Source organism: Salvelinus sp. IW2-2015, linkage group LG5, assembly GCF_002910315.2.
Source record: "Salvelinus sp. IW2-2015 linkage group LG5, ASM291031v2, whole genome shotgun sequence".
Classification (NCBI taxonomy): Eukaryota; Metazoa; Chordata; class Actinopteri; order Salmoniformes; family Salmonidae; genus Salvelinus; species Salvelinus sp. IW2-2015.
This window is the reverse complement of record NC_036844.1, coordinates 15520282-15537285: the sequence shown is the minus strand read 5'-3', so window position 1 is coordinate 15537285 and position 17004 is coordinate 15520282. Positions and strand designations below refer to the sequence as shown.

Sequence of the window (17004 nt, the reverse complement as noted above, 5' to 3'; positions counted from 1 at the left end):
TACCTGGCTAACATTAGCTACCTGGCTAACATTAGCTACCTGGTTAACATTAGCTACCTGGCTAACATTAGCTACCTGGCTAACATTAGCTAGGCTAGGTGTTAGGGTTAAGGTTAGGAGTTAGGTTAAAGGGCTAAGATTAAGGTTAGGAGAAGGGTTAGCCAACATTCTATGTATTTGCAAAGTAGCTATAAAGTAGTAAGTAGTTGCTAACTAGCTAAAATGCTAAAGTTGTCCTCGATGAGATGCAAACACGCATCCTTTGCAACATCTAGCAATCCAAAGGTTGCATATTAAAATCTCATGATGGACAATTTTATCTAATTAGTAACTTTGCAACTACTTACTACTTTTTAGCTACTTTGCAACTTCTTAGCATGTTAGCTAACCCTTCCCCTAACCCTTTTAGCTAACCCTAACCTGAACCTGTTGCTGGATGTTCACATTATATGCACACTCATCCACCTTGACCAACCACCCTCCTTTCATTTTTGCCTTAAGTAACCTTCTGTCTTATGTAACATATCATACTAATTTTAGCATCCCGGATTTACATGTAATACGTCTAGTCTATGAGACCAGGCTTTTGAGCAAGGCCCTTAAACCTCAATTGCTCCTTGTAAGTGTCTGCTAAATGAAATGTTTTGTGTTGTGTCTGGTCTGCCGCTTGCATGACCTTCATGCAACACTGATTTATAACACATGGTGCCAGTAGAGATGTAAACTTGGTTTCAACTAAAGACAGTTAATGATTGACTCAGCCCATACCTGTTCTTATGAGAACATCATACAAACACACATCATGTTATTTCACTTCACCAAAAATGTGTATAGGCTATAAAAGATTCCATACAATTTGTGCTTGGGCCATAATAACACACTACATCAGTTCTGCTATCAAATATAGCAGGCAATTTCTGTTGARGTCAGCCAATTGTAGGTTAGGTTACTGTTCTTTACTTTGCTTTCCAGGTAATAGGTCTAGTCTAGGTGGTTGCACGCAGAAAAGTGGGCCAYCAAAAACAACAGCACACTTGATATGACACCACCCTAGTTTGACGTAAAAGAAAATACAGCTGTAGCTTTGTGCGCGTGCGCAAAATTGCGGGACTTGGAGAGCAACCTTGTTGTAGACCATAATCGATACGAGAATTCCTCTGGGGGGGGACTATTAGGTTCTCAATTGACCATTGAAAATATTACGCTTGCATAAATGTTATGGACTTGCGTTGGAACAAATTAAAACACATTATTGAACGGGTTGCAACGGAGCCAACGATATCCTCTGTATACCAACAAAAACACCCAGGCTTGCCTTCTGTTTTTAAGGTGGATATGTTTTGCTAGTACCTAGCRAGCTTACATTGGGGCATTGTGTCTTTGTAAACACTGCGTCAGTTGTGTTAGCTAGCTAGCTACCAAAACAAAAAAAACATGGGACTCGTATATTGTTAAAAGGAGGCTGACTCCTTTCCATTCGTTACCTAAACATGAGCGAGGAAAGTCGTTCTTTCTTAAGGAGGCAGTTCATGGCAATTGAAAGACGGGGTGAACTTTCCTGCTGCCCCGACTTCACGGAGGAGAAAGGGACTTCCGAGAGAGAAGATATGCGACCGTGCAACGCTTGTAATTTTACTTCAAAATAAAACCCAGAGGTTCTGGAGCGATGGAGACCGTGGGGAAATTCGAGTTCAGCAGGAAGGACTTGATAGGACACGGTGCATTTGCGGTGGTGTTCAAAGGCAGGAATATAGAGGTGAGGGACCGATGTGGCAATGTTATTGTGTAAATCTACATAGTGAAAATTTTGCTATTATCCAAATGAAATATTTGCGTCTGCATTGTTATCATTTTTATGTTGTCGTACGTCCTTAATTTGGACATGGCAGCTGAAAGATGCAATCATCTGGGTTGAGGATGAAAAATATGAACAGCCATTTGCAGATGAAATATGAGTAATAATTTATTACAAGTGCATTATGAACCTAAATTACAATATTTGTCCTTCACATTTTTGGTTGGTGTGATGGGGATGGTCGAACATCTAGCCTATTATAATTCTATGTTGGGGGGGGGCTTTTGTTTATTTCAAAAGTCCAAACTTGACCATTGATCACAATGACATGTTGAGACATGTTTGTCCAACAACAACGCACTTTATGCTGAGGAGGGAGAATTCTGGTCCACGGGGAAAATGGAAAGTCAGGCCTACCTTATTCATTACACTGTATGTTGTTACTAGTGATGMTGGGGATACAGTTACATATTGGGATATTATTTTTGATGATATTGTATCTTATGGACAATATCGTCATATTATTTTAGCGCCAGTTGGCTGCACCTGTACCAGTATTTGTTTTTAATAGGGAGGCAAAAAAAAAAAAAATCATGACTTATAAAAACGTGTTTTCTCATGGCTCTGTTGTCCCTCTACAMCAGATATATGGTGAGKAATATGTTTAGAACATCAAATCGGAATAAAATCACAGCATCGAATCGCAATACATAATTTAAGGTCCCTGCCAATTCCCAGCCCAAGTTGTTACCAATGTTCCGTCAAAAATTTCAGCACTGAGCAAATTTCAGGTCTGCTGAGCCAAACTTCAAAGTTGTGAAAATTCTGTGCAACTTCCAGTGTGCATTTACTGTGAACACTGAGGCTGTACCTGCTTTAAGTTAGTTTTAACAGTGGCCATGTAGACTACTGTGGCTATTTCATCATAATGTGGGCCTACCAGAGTGGCCTACCATCAAAAACAATGGAGAAAATGCATTAATTTTAACATGGCAATAGCTGTTCTGTCATTCAGCCTACAGTAGCAGCCAATGTGTGGTGTTCAATGTAGGCCTACATTCCATGAAACATTATCATTCTCTCATTCACAACTTGACAAACACTAGATAATGCCTCGAATTTCCCTGCTGCATCCCCTTTGTGTGGCCGTAATGCCCCCTAAAAAAATCCATGCCTTTTGCAGCCAGTGGCCGTTGTGCCCTTGGGCTGAACATAATAATGATAATTCCCTTCTCCCTGCTGCATGCTCCAAAGCTCCTCTCACTCAAATGGCTCTCCGTCACGTGATTGGTTCTTTCTCACAGGCTACAAGTAAAGACAGACACATCAGGGACGAGGCGCATATTGAAGATATTGGAAGATGAGGAACTGTCCACATTTAATTTTCATCAGCCAACAAGATGAGTAGGCCTAACGAACAGCAAAAGCTCTAGCCTATGTCAATCTACTATCCCCCATAGTACAAAAGTTTAGCTATTATATTCTGTGAGAAAGAAATTCCAAACCGTCTGTGACAGTTGTGGGATAGATCCCAAATGAATTCAACCACTAGCATCAAAAAATAAATTGGGATGCAATGAGGCTGACACAGATCAGAACATTTAGCTTAAAATGTTGATAAACTATTAGAGTATTTCTTCACATTATGCAGCAATGCTCACATGGCAGTAGGCTATAAGCGCAAATGTTCCATTAGCTGGAAAACACCATTCTCAAAAGTGACCACAAATGCAATTTATGCATGTAATGCTTTTATTCTAAAGGGCTATGGGCTAGGCTACATGAGGGGTGCGACTATGATTAGAAAAGTCACACAAAAAAAGGCATGCGTTTCTTTACTGCACACAATCTGGGAATTATTCACAAGCTATAGGCTAATGTTGTCAACCATCGGACTGTTCTTGATATAATCTTGTCTTTACATATACTAATAATATACAGTACCAGTCAAAAGTTTGGACAAACCTACTCATTCAAGGGTTTTTCTTTCTTTTTACTATTTTCTACATTGTAGAATAATAGTGAAGACATCAAAACTATGAAATAACACATATGACAACTTTGCACATTCTTGGCATTCTCTCAACCAGCTTCATGAGGTAGTCACCTGGAATGCATTTCAATTAACAGGTGTGCCTGCATATTGGCTTTGCTTGAATTGCATTGTTTGGGCCATTAAAAATATATGATTCAACATTTGAGGTTGGCTATATGATCACACCGGTAATACATCCGTTGTTGTATTACTTGTGAAGCACAGCTAAGTGAGAATACATTTAAATAATGTACTTTTTATTTTAATTTGACTGGGCTGATGGTGCCTGCATCTGAGGGCCCGCCTCTCAACATCCCTCCGCTCTTCCTTTGCTCCACTGACACTGACCAAAAAAGGACACTGTCTTCCAGCTGATGGCGAAACTCGAGGCACACCGCATTATTTCTGCCTCATGCACAAATTCTTGTTGTTACTCCTATGAACAGAGAAAGTGAAATATTCCGCAATATTAAAAAATACCCAAACCGCTAACAATAATAACAACAATGCAAGCCTACAGATACACTTTCCTACTCGTTCCTTACAGCTGCAGTGCTTGTTGTAGCGCTCAYTGGAAATAGGAAGAACGTGCATTTTATGGCTTATAAAAGTGTTGAATAGCCTACAAAGTGTTGACAGTGCTGAGTAAGAACTTTAAATATGAATTTACTCATAAAAATAGCATCTCTTTGCTGTATTCGTTGACGGTCTTTCTTTAGTCATGGTTTTATACGTTTTGAAATCTCACCMTATCAACTTTGCTGCAGCTCTTTCTTTTATGCTTGCTACGTTACCTCGGACACGGTAATCTGAGCCATCCGATTGGCCAGCAGTAGACCTATAGGGCACTTGATTTGCTCTCTGGGGAAGAGTTTGTACCTTCAAACACATGAAATGGTTATAAGCTGAATCGATTGCACCTAAAGTCAACAGGCCGAGACCAAAAAATGAAAATYGGAAAACAAGGTTTTATTGTTAGTTTTTTTTACAGAAATGTTTGCAGATTGACTCGGAATGCCTTGGTTGATATTTCTGTGGGTTGTCCCAGGGAGCTGTGTGGCGCAGGAGCGCAGCTTAGAAGGAACATTGATTGTTACCATGGCTGCAGTCCAAACACTTAAGACACATCCTATCCCCTCAACCCTCAATTAAGGGGACACTTCTGATGACGTATCATGACGTCTGACGAGTATACACTTGCAGGGRAAGGGGTGAGGGAATGATTTCTAAATGGACCACCTTTGGCRGGAAATTCTTCACTCGTTCATCCTGCGATGATTGTGTTTTCAGCCACCAATAGCTTGTGGGTGCTTTGCTACAGTCAATTATGAGTGCATGTCTACTTATATTAAATATGTAATTATTAATATATGCCTACTGTATTATAGCTAGCAAATTAATTAGCTAACTAACGTTAGCCTGCCTAGCTGGAACTTCTGAAGAAAAATGTTTTCTTTCTGCAATTTCCGAAAGATAACCAAACAAGAAACATATTTACTTTTTACATAGTAGCAACATTTCTAACTTATTTGCATTCGTTTTTACTTACACTTGTATGTTGACTTCTCCATTAATTTTGTTTTTAACTTTTCGCTGACTTTTCTTAGCGGATGTGCAGTAGTCATAAATTGAATTATGGGGAGTTTCAGGCCCTGAAGTAAACATAATTGTACACTCGCAAAGCCGACTAAAATCGAGGGCTGAGGGGCTTACGTTGCAAACTTTCCTTGCTTGGCTAATCATTTGGACCACCCTCCAAGATGGCGACGGGGATTCCCCTAAGGGCATAAGGCAAGGGTAAATGGACGAGGGTGTATCTTTAAGTGTTTGGACCGCAGCCCATGTCTTAAGGTTTGTGCATATATTATGACGCCAATMACATTTTGTGTAGTTTTGGTCTTCAGCAAGGGTTTTTTCGGCTGTTCGTGCACACATTTTTRCCCCGAGGTAAACCGAAGTCTGTAGCCGAAGTCTACGCCCCTTCGTTGGTGATTGGTCAACATTAGGGATTATTCAATGAACTGTTTGTCATACAASGAGAGACGAATAGTTTTCATGCACGTTTTTTCAGATATAGAGATATACTGCACCAAACATCTTAGATGTAAAATTGCGTGACTAAGAGCTCCTCTGCAAAAAACGTCAAAATGAATGACAACTCAAGAAATCTATCTTAGATTGATTCAGACTATTTTGAGGAAGTGTATACTGGCTATGGTGTCTCAAGATGGGCAAYCAGTACTATTGCTGCTTTTTTCTCGTTTTTCAAGCGAAGGTCTTTTAAGGGAGTATGCAAGCACACTCATTCGGTTTGCCGAACCAAGGCACGCAGAAGGCTTTATAGTAGGCTACCTTTCCACTTCCTTATGTTCCATGCCTTTCACCGATAAGCATTCATTAAACGGTATTACATGCACCCAGAAAACATTAGGGAAAATGTGTGTTATCATTTTTCATAATTATTTTTGTTTGTCTATAGAAACACGACTGGGAGGTGGCTGTGAAATGCATAAACAAGAAAAACTTGGCAAAAACTCAGACCCTTTTGGGAAAAGAGATCAAGATACTCAAGGTAAGGCAACCAGTTTTATTTTCGATAGTGTATACCGTAAGACTTTCAATTTGAATAGCTGTAAACTTGCATTTCCCATTTATTTTCCCCAGGAACTAAAACATGAGAACATTGTTGCATTACATGACTTTCAGGTATGTATTAAGCCAAATCCTTAAAGGTGCAATGTGACGAAATCGTTCCACCATTTCATGGTTGCAAAAATTCTAATAGTTGTGACAAACAAGTGTAGAGAATTATTGTACCATCTAAACCGCTGTGAAAGACATTGTCAATAACCAAAAATATTGTATTTTCAGCTGTTTGAAGCGGGTGTACAAAAATYGCGCACATAGAACAGATCTACCCCTTCTTAGACTTGCTTTCAATGAGAATGACTTTAACTCTATAACTCAAATTTGGATGTGAATTTGGAAACAACAACATGTCAATTTTTGGACAGCTTGACCAAATTCACACACATGTAGATATAGATCTGTCATTCTCATTGAAACCAAGTCAGAACAAATCTACCACTTCAATCTGCCTATTTATATGCTTCCTGGTCTTAAGTTTCATTTTGGCGTCTTTTACTTTCGTTTTATTACACCAGCTTCAAACAGCTGAAAATACAATATTTWGTGTTATTGAAAATATATTTCACAGCTGTTTATATGGTACAATGATTCTCTACATCATACATTGCTTGTTTTGTCACATAAACTGAAGATAGGCTATCTATTCAAATTTCTGCAAGGGGGGAGGGGTGAAATGCATATTTTGACCCACTTTTGTTTCATGTTATATTTGTTGCATTACTTGCTGGTTGTTACACAAGTTTGTTGTTCTGTACAATTCATTTATCAATCATTATACAACAGGTGGCACTAATTCTGAATGCTGATTGGTTAAAACCGCATTCCAGCCGGTGTCTATCTCACATTTCTTTTAGACTAACATTTCATTTTCAACAGCGGATGTTTGTATAAACCTTGTTGTCTGTCTCTCCGACATTTGCAACATTGTTTCAATATTCAAATTCGATCTCCAGCTGTCCCGTAGTAATGAACTTGTCGGGATGAGGCAGGCAGCGTTTCCCAGCCYGTCGAAATCATGAATCAGCTGGCATAGTTTTTATGGATATACAGTGCCTTCGGAAAGTATTCACGCCCCTTGACTTTTTCCACATTTTGTTAGGTTACAGCCTTATTCAAAAATATATTGAATTGTTTTTTTTCTCATCAATCTACACACAATACCCCATAATGACAAGGCAAAAACCAGTTTTTAGAAATGTTTAATTTATTAAAAACATAAATATTACATTTACATAAGTATTCAGACCCTTTACTCAGTACTTTGTTGAAGCACCTTTGGCAGCGATTACAGCCTTGAGTCTTCTTGGGTATGACGCTACAAGCTTTGCACACCTGTATTTGGGGAGTTTCTCCCATTATTCTCTGCAGATCCTCTCAAGCTCTGTCAGGTTGGATGGGGAGCGTTGCTGCACAGCTATTTTCAGGTCTCTCCAGAGATGTTAGATCGGGTTCAAGTCCGGGCTCTTGCTGTGCCACTCAAGGACATTCAGAGACTTGTCCCGAAGCCACTCCTGCGATGTCTTGGCTGTGTGGTTAGCGTCATTGTCCTGTTGGAAGGTGATCCTCCAGTCTGAGGTCCTTAGCGCTCTGGAGCAGGTTTTCATCAAGGATATCTCTGTACTTTGCTCCGTTCATCTGTACCTCGATCCTGACTAGTCTCCCAGTCCCTGCCGCTGAAGAACATCCCCACAGCATGATGCTGCCACCATCATGCTTCACCCAAGAGATGGTTTTGGCCATGTGATTAGCAGTGCTTGGTTTCCTCTAGACGTGACACCTGCATTGCTTGCTGTTTGGGGTTTTAGYCTGGGTTTCTGTACAGCACTTTGTGACATCAGCTGATTATAAGAAGGGCTTTATAAACTAATGTAATTAAATTGATTGATTGACTTGGCATTCAGGCCAAAGTGTTCAATCTTGGTTTCATCAGACCAGAYAATCTTGTTACTCATGGTCTGAGAGTCCTTTAGGTTCCTTTTGGCAAACTCCAAGCGGGCTGTCATGTGCCTTTTACTGAGGAGTGGCTTCCATCTGGCCACTCTACCATAAAGGCCTGATTGGTGGAGTGCTACAGAGATGGTTGTCCTTCTGGAAGGTTCTCCCATCTCCACAGAGGAACTCTGGAGCTCTGTCAGAATGACCCATTGGTTCTTGATCTCCTCCCTAGCCAAGCCCTTCTCACCCGATTGCTCAGTTGGCTGGGCGGCCAGTTCAAGGAAGAGTCTGTGGTTTCCAAACTTCTTCCATTTAAGAATGATAGGCCACTGTGGTCTTGGGGACCTTCAATGCTGCAGAATTGTTTTGTTTTCTGCTGACATGCACTGTCAACTGTGGGACCTTATGTGGACCGGTGTGTGCCTTTCCAATCATCATGGGGCGGCAGGGTAGCCTAGTGGTTGGATAGTAACCGACAAGTTGCAAAATCGAATCCCCGAACTGACAAGGTAAAAATCTCTCGTTCTTCCCCTGAATAAGGCAGTTAACCCACTGTTCCTAGACCTCATTGAAAATAAGAATGTGTTCTTAACTGACTTGCCTAGTTAATAAAGGTAAAAAAAATATGTCCAATCAATTGACTTTCCCACCGGGTGAGTCCAACATGTTGTAGAACCATCTCAAGGAAGATCAATGAAACAGGATGCACCTGAGCTCAATTTCGGTAACATAGCATGACTACTTCTTGGAAAATAATTATGATAGAGAATAATATTTCTGTTTTTTATTTTGTATAAATTAGAAAAAAATCTTAAAACCCATTTTCGCTTTGTAATTATGGGATAATCAATCAATCAAATGTATTTATAAAACCCTTTTTACATCAGCCAYTGTCACAAAGTGCTATACAGAAACCCAGAAGCACGGTGGCTAGGAAAAACCTAGGAACCTAGGAAATAACCTAGAGAGGAACCAGGCTCTGAGGGCTGGCCAGTCCTCTTTWGGCTATGCCAGGAGGAGATTATAACATTACATGGCCAAGATGTTCAAACGTTCATAGATGACCAACAGGGTCAAATAATAATAATCACAGTGGTTGCAGAGGGTGCAACAGGTCAGAAACCCAGAAGTAAATGTCAGTTGGCTTTTCATAGCCGATTCAGAGTCATTCAGGTCAGGGTTCCATTACCTAGCTCCCCGACACAAAATATTGCAGCATAATTACTGGAGGCTGAGACGGGGAGGGTCAGGAGACACTGCCACCYTCCAACGATACCTCCGGACGGGGCCAACCAGGCAGGATAWAACCCCACCGACTTTGCCAAAGCACAGCCCCCACACGACTAGAGGGATATCTTCAACCACCAACTTACCATCCTGAGACGAGGCAGAGTATAGWCCACGAAGATCTCCCCCACGACACGAACCCGAGGTGGGGCCCCAACCCGGACAGGAAGATCACATCAGTGACTCAACCCACTCAAGTGACGCACCCCTCCTAGGGACGGCATAGAAGAGCACCAGTAAGCCAGTGACTCAGTCCCCGTAATAGMGTTAGAGGCAGATAATCCCKGTGGAGGGAGGGGAATCGGCCAGGCAGAGACAGCAAGGGCGGATCGTCGCTCCAGTGCCTTTCCGTTCACCTTGACACCCCTGGGCCAGACTACCCTCAATCATAGGACCTACTGAAGAGATGAGTGTTCAATAAAGACTTAAAGGTCGAGACAGAGTCTGCGTCTCTCACTTGGATAGGCAGACCATTCCATAAACATGGAGCTTTATAGGAGAAAGCCCTGCCTCCAGCTGTTTGCTTAGAAATTCTAGGCACAATAAGGAGGCCTGTGTCTTGTGACCGTAGCGTACGTGTAGGTATGTATGGGAGGACCAAATCGGAAAGATAGGTAGGAGCAAGCCCATGTAATGCTTTGTAGGTTAGCAGTAAAACCTTGAAATCAGCCCTAGCCTTAACAGGAAGCCAGTGTAGAGAGGCTAGCACTGGAGTAATATGATACATTTTTTATGTTCTAGTCAAGATACTAGCTGTCGTGTTTGGCACTAACTGAAGTTTATTTAGTGCAGTTAGCCGGAAAGTAGAGCATTGCAGTAGTCTAATCTAGAAGTGACAAAAGCATGGATACATTTTTCTGCACCATTTTTAGACAGAAAGTTTCAGATTTTTGCAATGTTACGAAGATGCGAAGATGTCCTTGAAACAGTCTTGATATGTTAGTCAAAAGAGAGATCAGGGTCCAGAGTAACGCCGAGGTCCTTCACAGTTTTATTTGAGAGGACTGTACAACCATCAAGATTAATTGTCAGATCCAACAGAAGATGTTTTTGTTTCTTGGGACCAAGAACTAAGAACTCTGTTTTGTCCGAGTTTAAAAGTTTGAAAAATTGCTGCCATCCACTTCCTTATGTCTGAAACAACGGCTTTGCAGGGAGGGCAATTTTGGAACTTCACCAGGTTTCATCGAAATGTACAGCTGTGTATTGTCCGCATAGCAGTGAAAGTTAACATTATGTCTCCGAATGATATCWKCAAGAGGTAAATATATAGTGAAAATAATAGTGGTCCTAAAACGGAACCTTGAGGAACACCGAAATGTACAGTTGATTTGTCAGAGGACAAAGCATCCACAGAGACAAACTGATATCTTTCCGACAGATAAGATCTAAACCAGGCCAGAACTTGTCCGTGTAGACCAATTTGGATTTCCAATCTCTCCAAAAGAATGTGGTGATCGATGGTATCAAAAGCAGCACTAAGGTCTAGGAGCACGAGGACAGATGCAGAGCCTTGGTCTGACTCCATTAAAAGGTGATTTACCACCTTCACGAGTGCAGTCTCAGTGCTATGTTGGGGTCTAAAACCAGACTGAAGCATTTCGTATACATTGTTTGTCTTCGGGAAGGGAGTGAGTTGCTGCACAACAGCTTTTTCAAAAAAAATTCAGAGGAATGGGAGATTCGATATAGGCCGATTAGAATTTTATATTTTCTGGGTCAAGGTTTGGGTTTTTCAAGAGAGGCTTTATTACTGCCACTTTTAAAGAGGAGTCCGTAATTTGCTTTCTAGTGATCATGATCTTTTCGTCAAAGAAGTTCATGAATTTATCACTGCTGAAGTGAAAGCCATCCTCTCTTGGGGAATGCTGCTTTTWAGTTAGCTTTGCGGCAGTATCAAAAATACCTTTTGGTTTGTGCTTATTCTCCTCAAGTTGTAAAAATAGGATGATCGAGCAGCAGTGAGGGCTCTTTGATACTGCACGGTACTGTCTTTCCAAGCTAATTGGAAGACTTCCAGTTTGGTGTAGCGCCATTTCCGTTTCAATTTTCTGTAAGCTTGCTTCAGGGCTCAGGTATTTTCTGTATACCAGGGAGTTAGTTTCTTATGACAAATGTTTTTTGTTTTTAGGGGTGCGACTGCATCTAGGGTATTACGCAAGGTTAAATTTAGTTCCTCAGTTAGGTGGTTAACCGATTGTTGTACTCTGACGTCCTTGGGTAGGTGGAGGGAGTCTGGAAGGGCATCTAGGAATCTTTGGGTTGTCCAAGAAWTTATAGCATGGCTTTTGAGGATCCTTGGTTGGGGCCTGAGCAGATTATTTGTTGCGATTGCAAATGTAATAAAAAGGTGGTCCGATAGTCCAGGATTATGAGGAAAAACATTAAGATTAGTGATGCACCAACATTACATTTTTGGCCGAAACCGATATCCCATATTTTCCTGTTCTGTTATCTCCACCCGGCATAGCCAGAAGAGGACTGGCCACCCCTCATAGCCTGGTTCCTCTCTAGGTTTCTTCCTGGGTTCTGGCCTCTCTATGGAGTTTTTCCTAGCCACCGTGCTTCTACACCTGCATTGCTTGCTGRTTGGGGTTTTAGGCTGGGTTTCTGTACAGCACTTTGTGACATCAGCTGATGTAAGAAGGGCTTTATAAATACATTTGATTGATTTGTCACATGCGCCGAATACAACAAGTGTATACTTTACCGTGAAATGCTTACTTACAAGCCCTTAACCAACAGTGCAGTTCAAGAAGAAGAAAATAATGTAAATGTAAATTGTCCAGTGGCGATTTTATGAATTGTTCAGCAGTCTTATGGCTTGGGGGTAGAAGCTGTTGAGGAGCCTTTTGGTCATAGACTTGGCGCTCCGGTAACGCTTGCCATGCGGTAGCAGAGAAAACCGTCTTTAACTTGGGTGACTGGAGTCTCTGACAATTTCATGGGCTTTCCTCTGACACCGCCTATTCTATAGGTCCTGATGGCAGGAAGCTTGGTCCCAATGATGTATTGGGCCGTTCGCACTACCCTATGTAYTAGTATTTTTAGGGCCTTTCTCTGACATCGCCTGGTATAGAGGTTCTGGATGGCAGGAAGCTTTGCCCCAGTGATGTACTGGGCAGTACTCTGGTAAGGGGGTGGGGAAAATCTGCCGGGGCATGGAAAATCCTGCTAGCTCTATATTGTCCATATCTTCGTWCAGCCACGTCTCGGTGAAACATAAGATGTTACCATTGGTAAAATAATCTTAATCSTAGGTTGTCCAATTTATTGTCCAATGATTGCACATTAGCAAGAATAATTGAAGGCAGTGGGAGTTTGCTCGCTCGCCTCCGGATTTTCAGAAGGATGCCCGATCTGCGAACCCTTTTCCGGCGTCTTTTCTTCACGAAAAAGGTGTGGATCTGGGCCTGTTCCAGTGAAAGCAGGATATCCTTCTCGTCGGACTCATTAAAGGAAAGAATTTCTTCCAGTTCGCGGTGAGTAATCGCTTTTCTGATGTCCAGAAGTTCTTTTCGGTCATAAGAGGCGGTAGCAGCAACATTATGTACACAATAAGTAACGCAAAACGCAAAAAAAATTAAAATAGCACAAGCGGTTGGGAGAATGTAAAACGTCAGCCATGTTCTTCGGCGCCATCCTTAACACTACACATAACACTACACAACACATAACCCGGTCCGGTCGAGCCTCACTAGCCAGATGAAGCTAGCTGGCTGCTTATAACGTTAGCTTTGGGCAACAGGGTTAAGTAGCTGGCTATTTATTTTCATGAACTGAAGTTCCATTTCAATAGGCGAACAACAAGTGGCAACCTAGCTAATACTTACTCACAGGGATTCCTAAATCATTGCTAAGAATAATGAAAATGACTGCAGTTTCTACTGGTCATTGTTTTTAGGCTGGTTGTATTGGTGCTAGCTAGGTACCAAGCTAAAGCTAGCTACCCCAGAAGTTGCGGTGGAACAAATTATGCTTATTACCAACGCGGTATTGTAAACACATCGTTCGTGGCCGYCGTTTGCTTGTTTGCAGACTTTTTTGTACAGCTTTGACAGTGCTACTGTATCTTTTTTGACACGCAAAGACCCAAACAACGTTCCATTGTATGTATGTATGTAGTGAAGCTTATGGCAGTGACACTATTACTGTGTAACTCCGGTAGGGCAACATCTGAAAAATAGCGCACTTCGTAGTGTGTACCGGTGCTCGACCAGTCGGCGAAAGCCAACATCACCCACGACAGAGAACGATTGATCGGCAAGGAAAATTAATTCCATTATCTTGGCTTTAATGGATTTCGCCTTTGAGTTGTCTCGCTGAAATTTTCTTACTCTTTGAAATGACTGCTCGACTTGTTGACTGCTCGATCCACACAKCAGACATTGTTGGCTAGAATGCTGTGTTGCATGTGTAGCGCAAAAGTTTACATGGCGTCATTACCGATGTCAAAGCTACCGCGCATACCTATGTAACGTAGGTACATAGGTATGCGCGGTAGCTTTGACATCGGTTTTTAACATCCGTGTTAAACTAGACATATTAAACTAGACACATTAAACTAGACGGGCCGATACCGATGTTGCCATTTTTAGCTAATATCGGCCGATTCTGATATCGTGCATCCCTAATTAAGAGCCACAATATTCCACTGGACAAACTAGGTCCAGAGTATGTTTGTGGCAGTGAGTAGGTCTAGAGACATGTTGMACAAAACCCACTGAGTCGATGATGGCTCCGAAACCCTTTTGGAGTGGGTCTGTGGACTWTTCCATGTGAATTTTAAAGTCACCAAAAATGTGAATATCTGCTATGACTAGAAGGTCCGATAGGAACTCAGTGAGGAACGCTGTATACGGCCCAGGAGGCCTGTAAACAGTAACTGTGAAAAGTGATTGAGTAATGTGTGTAGACTGATGAGGACATTTTTTTGTTTAATCCATTTTAGAATAAGGCTATAACGTAACAAAATGTGGAAAAAGTGGAGGGGTCTGAATACTTTCCAAATGCACTGTATATGAAAAAATATACGTTTTAAAATTTCGACCAATGAATTMGTCGAAAGAACAGACAACTTTCAGTTTACCAATATTTTTTCCCGGCGTGGACCGTTGTTAACTTTGAGTTCCCACACTCTTGCAAGGGTACGAACTAGGCTAGGGTAACAGTGTTGTGGAACGGGAAGCTAACCAAAGTCATGAGGCCTACTTTGTTGGCAAACAGAGTGAGACCTATTTGGAAGGGTCCAATTAGAGGGGTAGTGTATTGTCCTACTCTACACTCCAGTTGGTGAGCTCTGTCAATCACTAAAGTGTTAATATGTCCTGTTATCCTGTGTACAGTATCTCAGCCCCTGCAGGATTTTAGAGCAGGGCAGTTTTATCACCTCCCTGGCTGGCATGTAGGCCTACACTTTTCTCGGCACGTAGCATTGGGGAGGAGCGCTGCATMATTTTACACAGCTGACACTGTTTGTGCTCTGTTATAGGCTGGTTGTCATAAACAGGAGATGTTACCAGGTCAGTAAGCCAAAACCACCTCGGGTAGACAAGTATGTCTGGCCCTGCCTGCCTGGCAAAGCACAATGGAAACCAGATGGCTGGCTTGCTGGCTGCAATCACCAACATGGCCAAAAAGACAACTTCAGAAGCGCTGACTCGGCAGTAGTTAACTCTGGGATGAGCCATTACTCAGCTCTGATTGGCTGTTGAAAGAGACCTAGAGAGGGAGAAAYAGCAGAGTCATCTGTTGCTATTTGATAAGAGGGCTTTTTCAAGTGGGCTGCACTGTCTTGTTTTTGTAAGGCCTGTGCTATGGCTGACATGCTGTTGGTAAAAATGAGAGAGACAAAATGGTTGTTTGGGCTCAGTAATGCCCATTTGTTTTTAGTGGCAAAAAGCAGCCACGCTTCTGAGGTTGGCATAATATGATGGTGTGACTCAGGCTTKTGACTCTGTTTGTTTGTGCTCTCTCGAAGAGCATTAGTTGTGGTTTCAGACGACAGACTTGTACCCTCTCTTTAACAGTGAACCTCCCTGGTGATCCAATATTTTGCCTTTGTCAGCCAAGTCGAGCTGTCCCCCCCACCACAAAATCCAATTAGTTGTAATGCAGACTCAGCCTGATGTGCCAACTTGTTGCTATGGGCGACGACTGGCCTATTAGTTCCGAAATTGTCATTTTCCTGTTTGTTTGTCATGCACCCCCCCATGTTGTTTGCTCTTGATATGGCTCTGTGGCCTAATCCTTGCTCTCAGTATGATGTGCGATGAGCTCAGTTCTATTGATGTTCTATTGTTGTAGAGAACCCGGATATTGATCCTCTTTACATTTAGCTGAATGAGTGTGACGACTCAGACAATTCCTTTAGCTTTAGCATAGTTCACACTTCAGCCGGCACAACGGGGGGAGGTTTTGTGACCTCTTGACCACTCCTGTTCTGCACTAACCTCCGTGACTTRCGAGCAGACATGGCCCGTACCTTAAACCTGTTAACTCCGCATGGATGACCCAGAGATTTAGGCTAGCGAGTAGCGACGTGTCATTAATTCTTTACCTCCGGGTTGATCTCAAACCACTTGAAAGGTCAGTAGTCATTATAGTGGATTATGTCAAATAAGATGGGAACATAAGTTCCAGTGAGGTAGACTTTTATTTGACTAACATCAACTTCTGACTGAACATATCCTTCTCTAGAAGTGTCCCTGTTCACAGTAGTCATCACTTTTCATTTACCTCTCCTACTTCAGGGAAACAGTAACCATCTAGTTATGTCACCGAGCACAAGTATGTGCCTTCAGCACCTCCTGCTCTATAACACACAGTCACAACATTCCTATTGTAAGTGTTGACATGCTAAAACCCCAGACACCTGTATTGTTTTTTTTTCTCTTGTCGTCTGCCACAACCCTGACTTGTGTTTGTTTGTCTCTCTCTAGGAAACGGCCAGTTCTGTGTACCTGGTCATGGAGGTAAGCTACTTGTGTAATTTTTGTCTTTTGCCCTTGTTTTGGTGTCAGGTTCAACACACACACTCRTGCTCTAACTCAGTGGTTCTCATCCCGGTGGTCGCAAGAAGGTTTTGATAGAGGTCGCAAGTGTGAAGCTGAATAGGAAAAATACATATTGTTTTCTATATATATTAATAGGCTACATATACCTATTTTATATTTATGTCTTTGCCTATTCTATTTGGTTACTAACATAGGCCTATGGTATTGCACCAAATTCTTGTCTCAAAGACATATAACGTGCTTCAGAACCAAAATATTGTGTCTTGACTGTTGACCAATGACCAGTC

The 17004-nt window shown here is 41.9% G+C and overlaps 1 protein-coding gene across 4 annotated transcripts in view; it reads left to right on the top strand.

The window, feature by feature from the left end:
• Positions 1-1101: 1101 nt before the first annotated feature.
• The window catches only part of LOC111964508 (serine/threonine-protein kinase ULK1), a 49448-nt gene continuing 33545 nt past the window's right edge, over positions 1102-17004 (top strand). For 3 of the 4 annotated variants that reach the window (XM_070443573.1, XM_070443574.1, XM_070443572.1), the window contains exons 1-4: positions 1102-1756; positions 6310-6402; positions 6495-6536; positions 16643-16675. In XM_070443573.1, the coding sequence (XP_070299674.1) occupies positions 1667-1756; positions 6310-6402; positions 6495-6536; positions 16643-16675 (258 nt within the window). In that variant the 5' untranslated portion in view covers positions 1102-1666. Of the gene's footprint in view, positions 1757-6309; positions 6403-6494; positions 6537-11497; positions 13184-16642; positions 16676-17004 lie in introns of those variants that run through there. The other variant, XM_070443575.1, reaches the window with a different exon arrangement.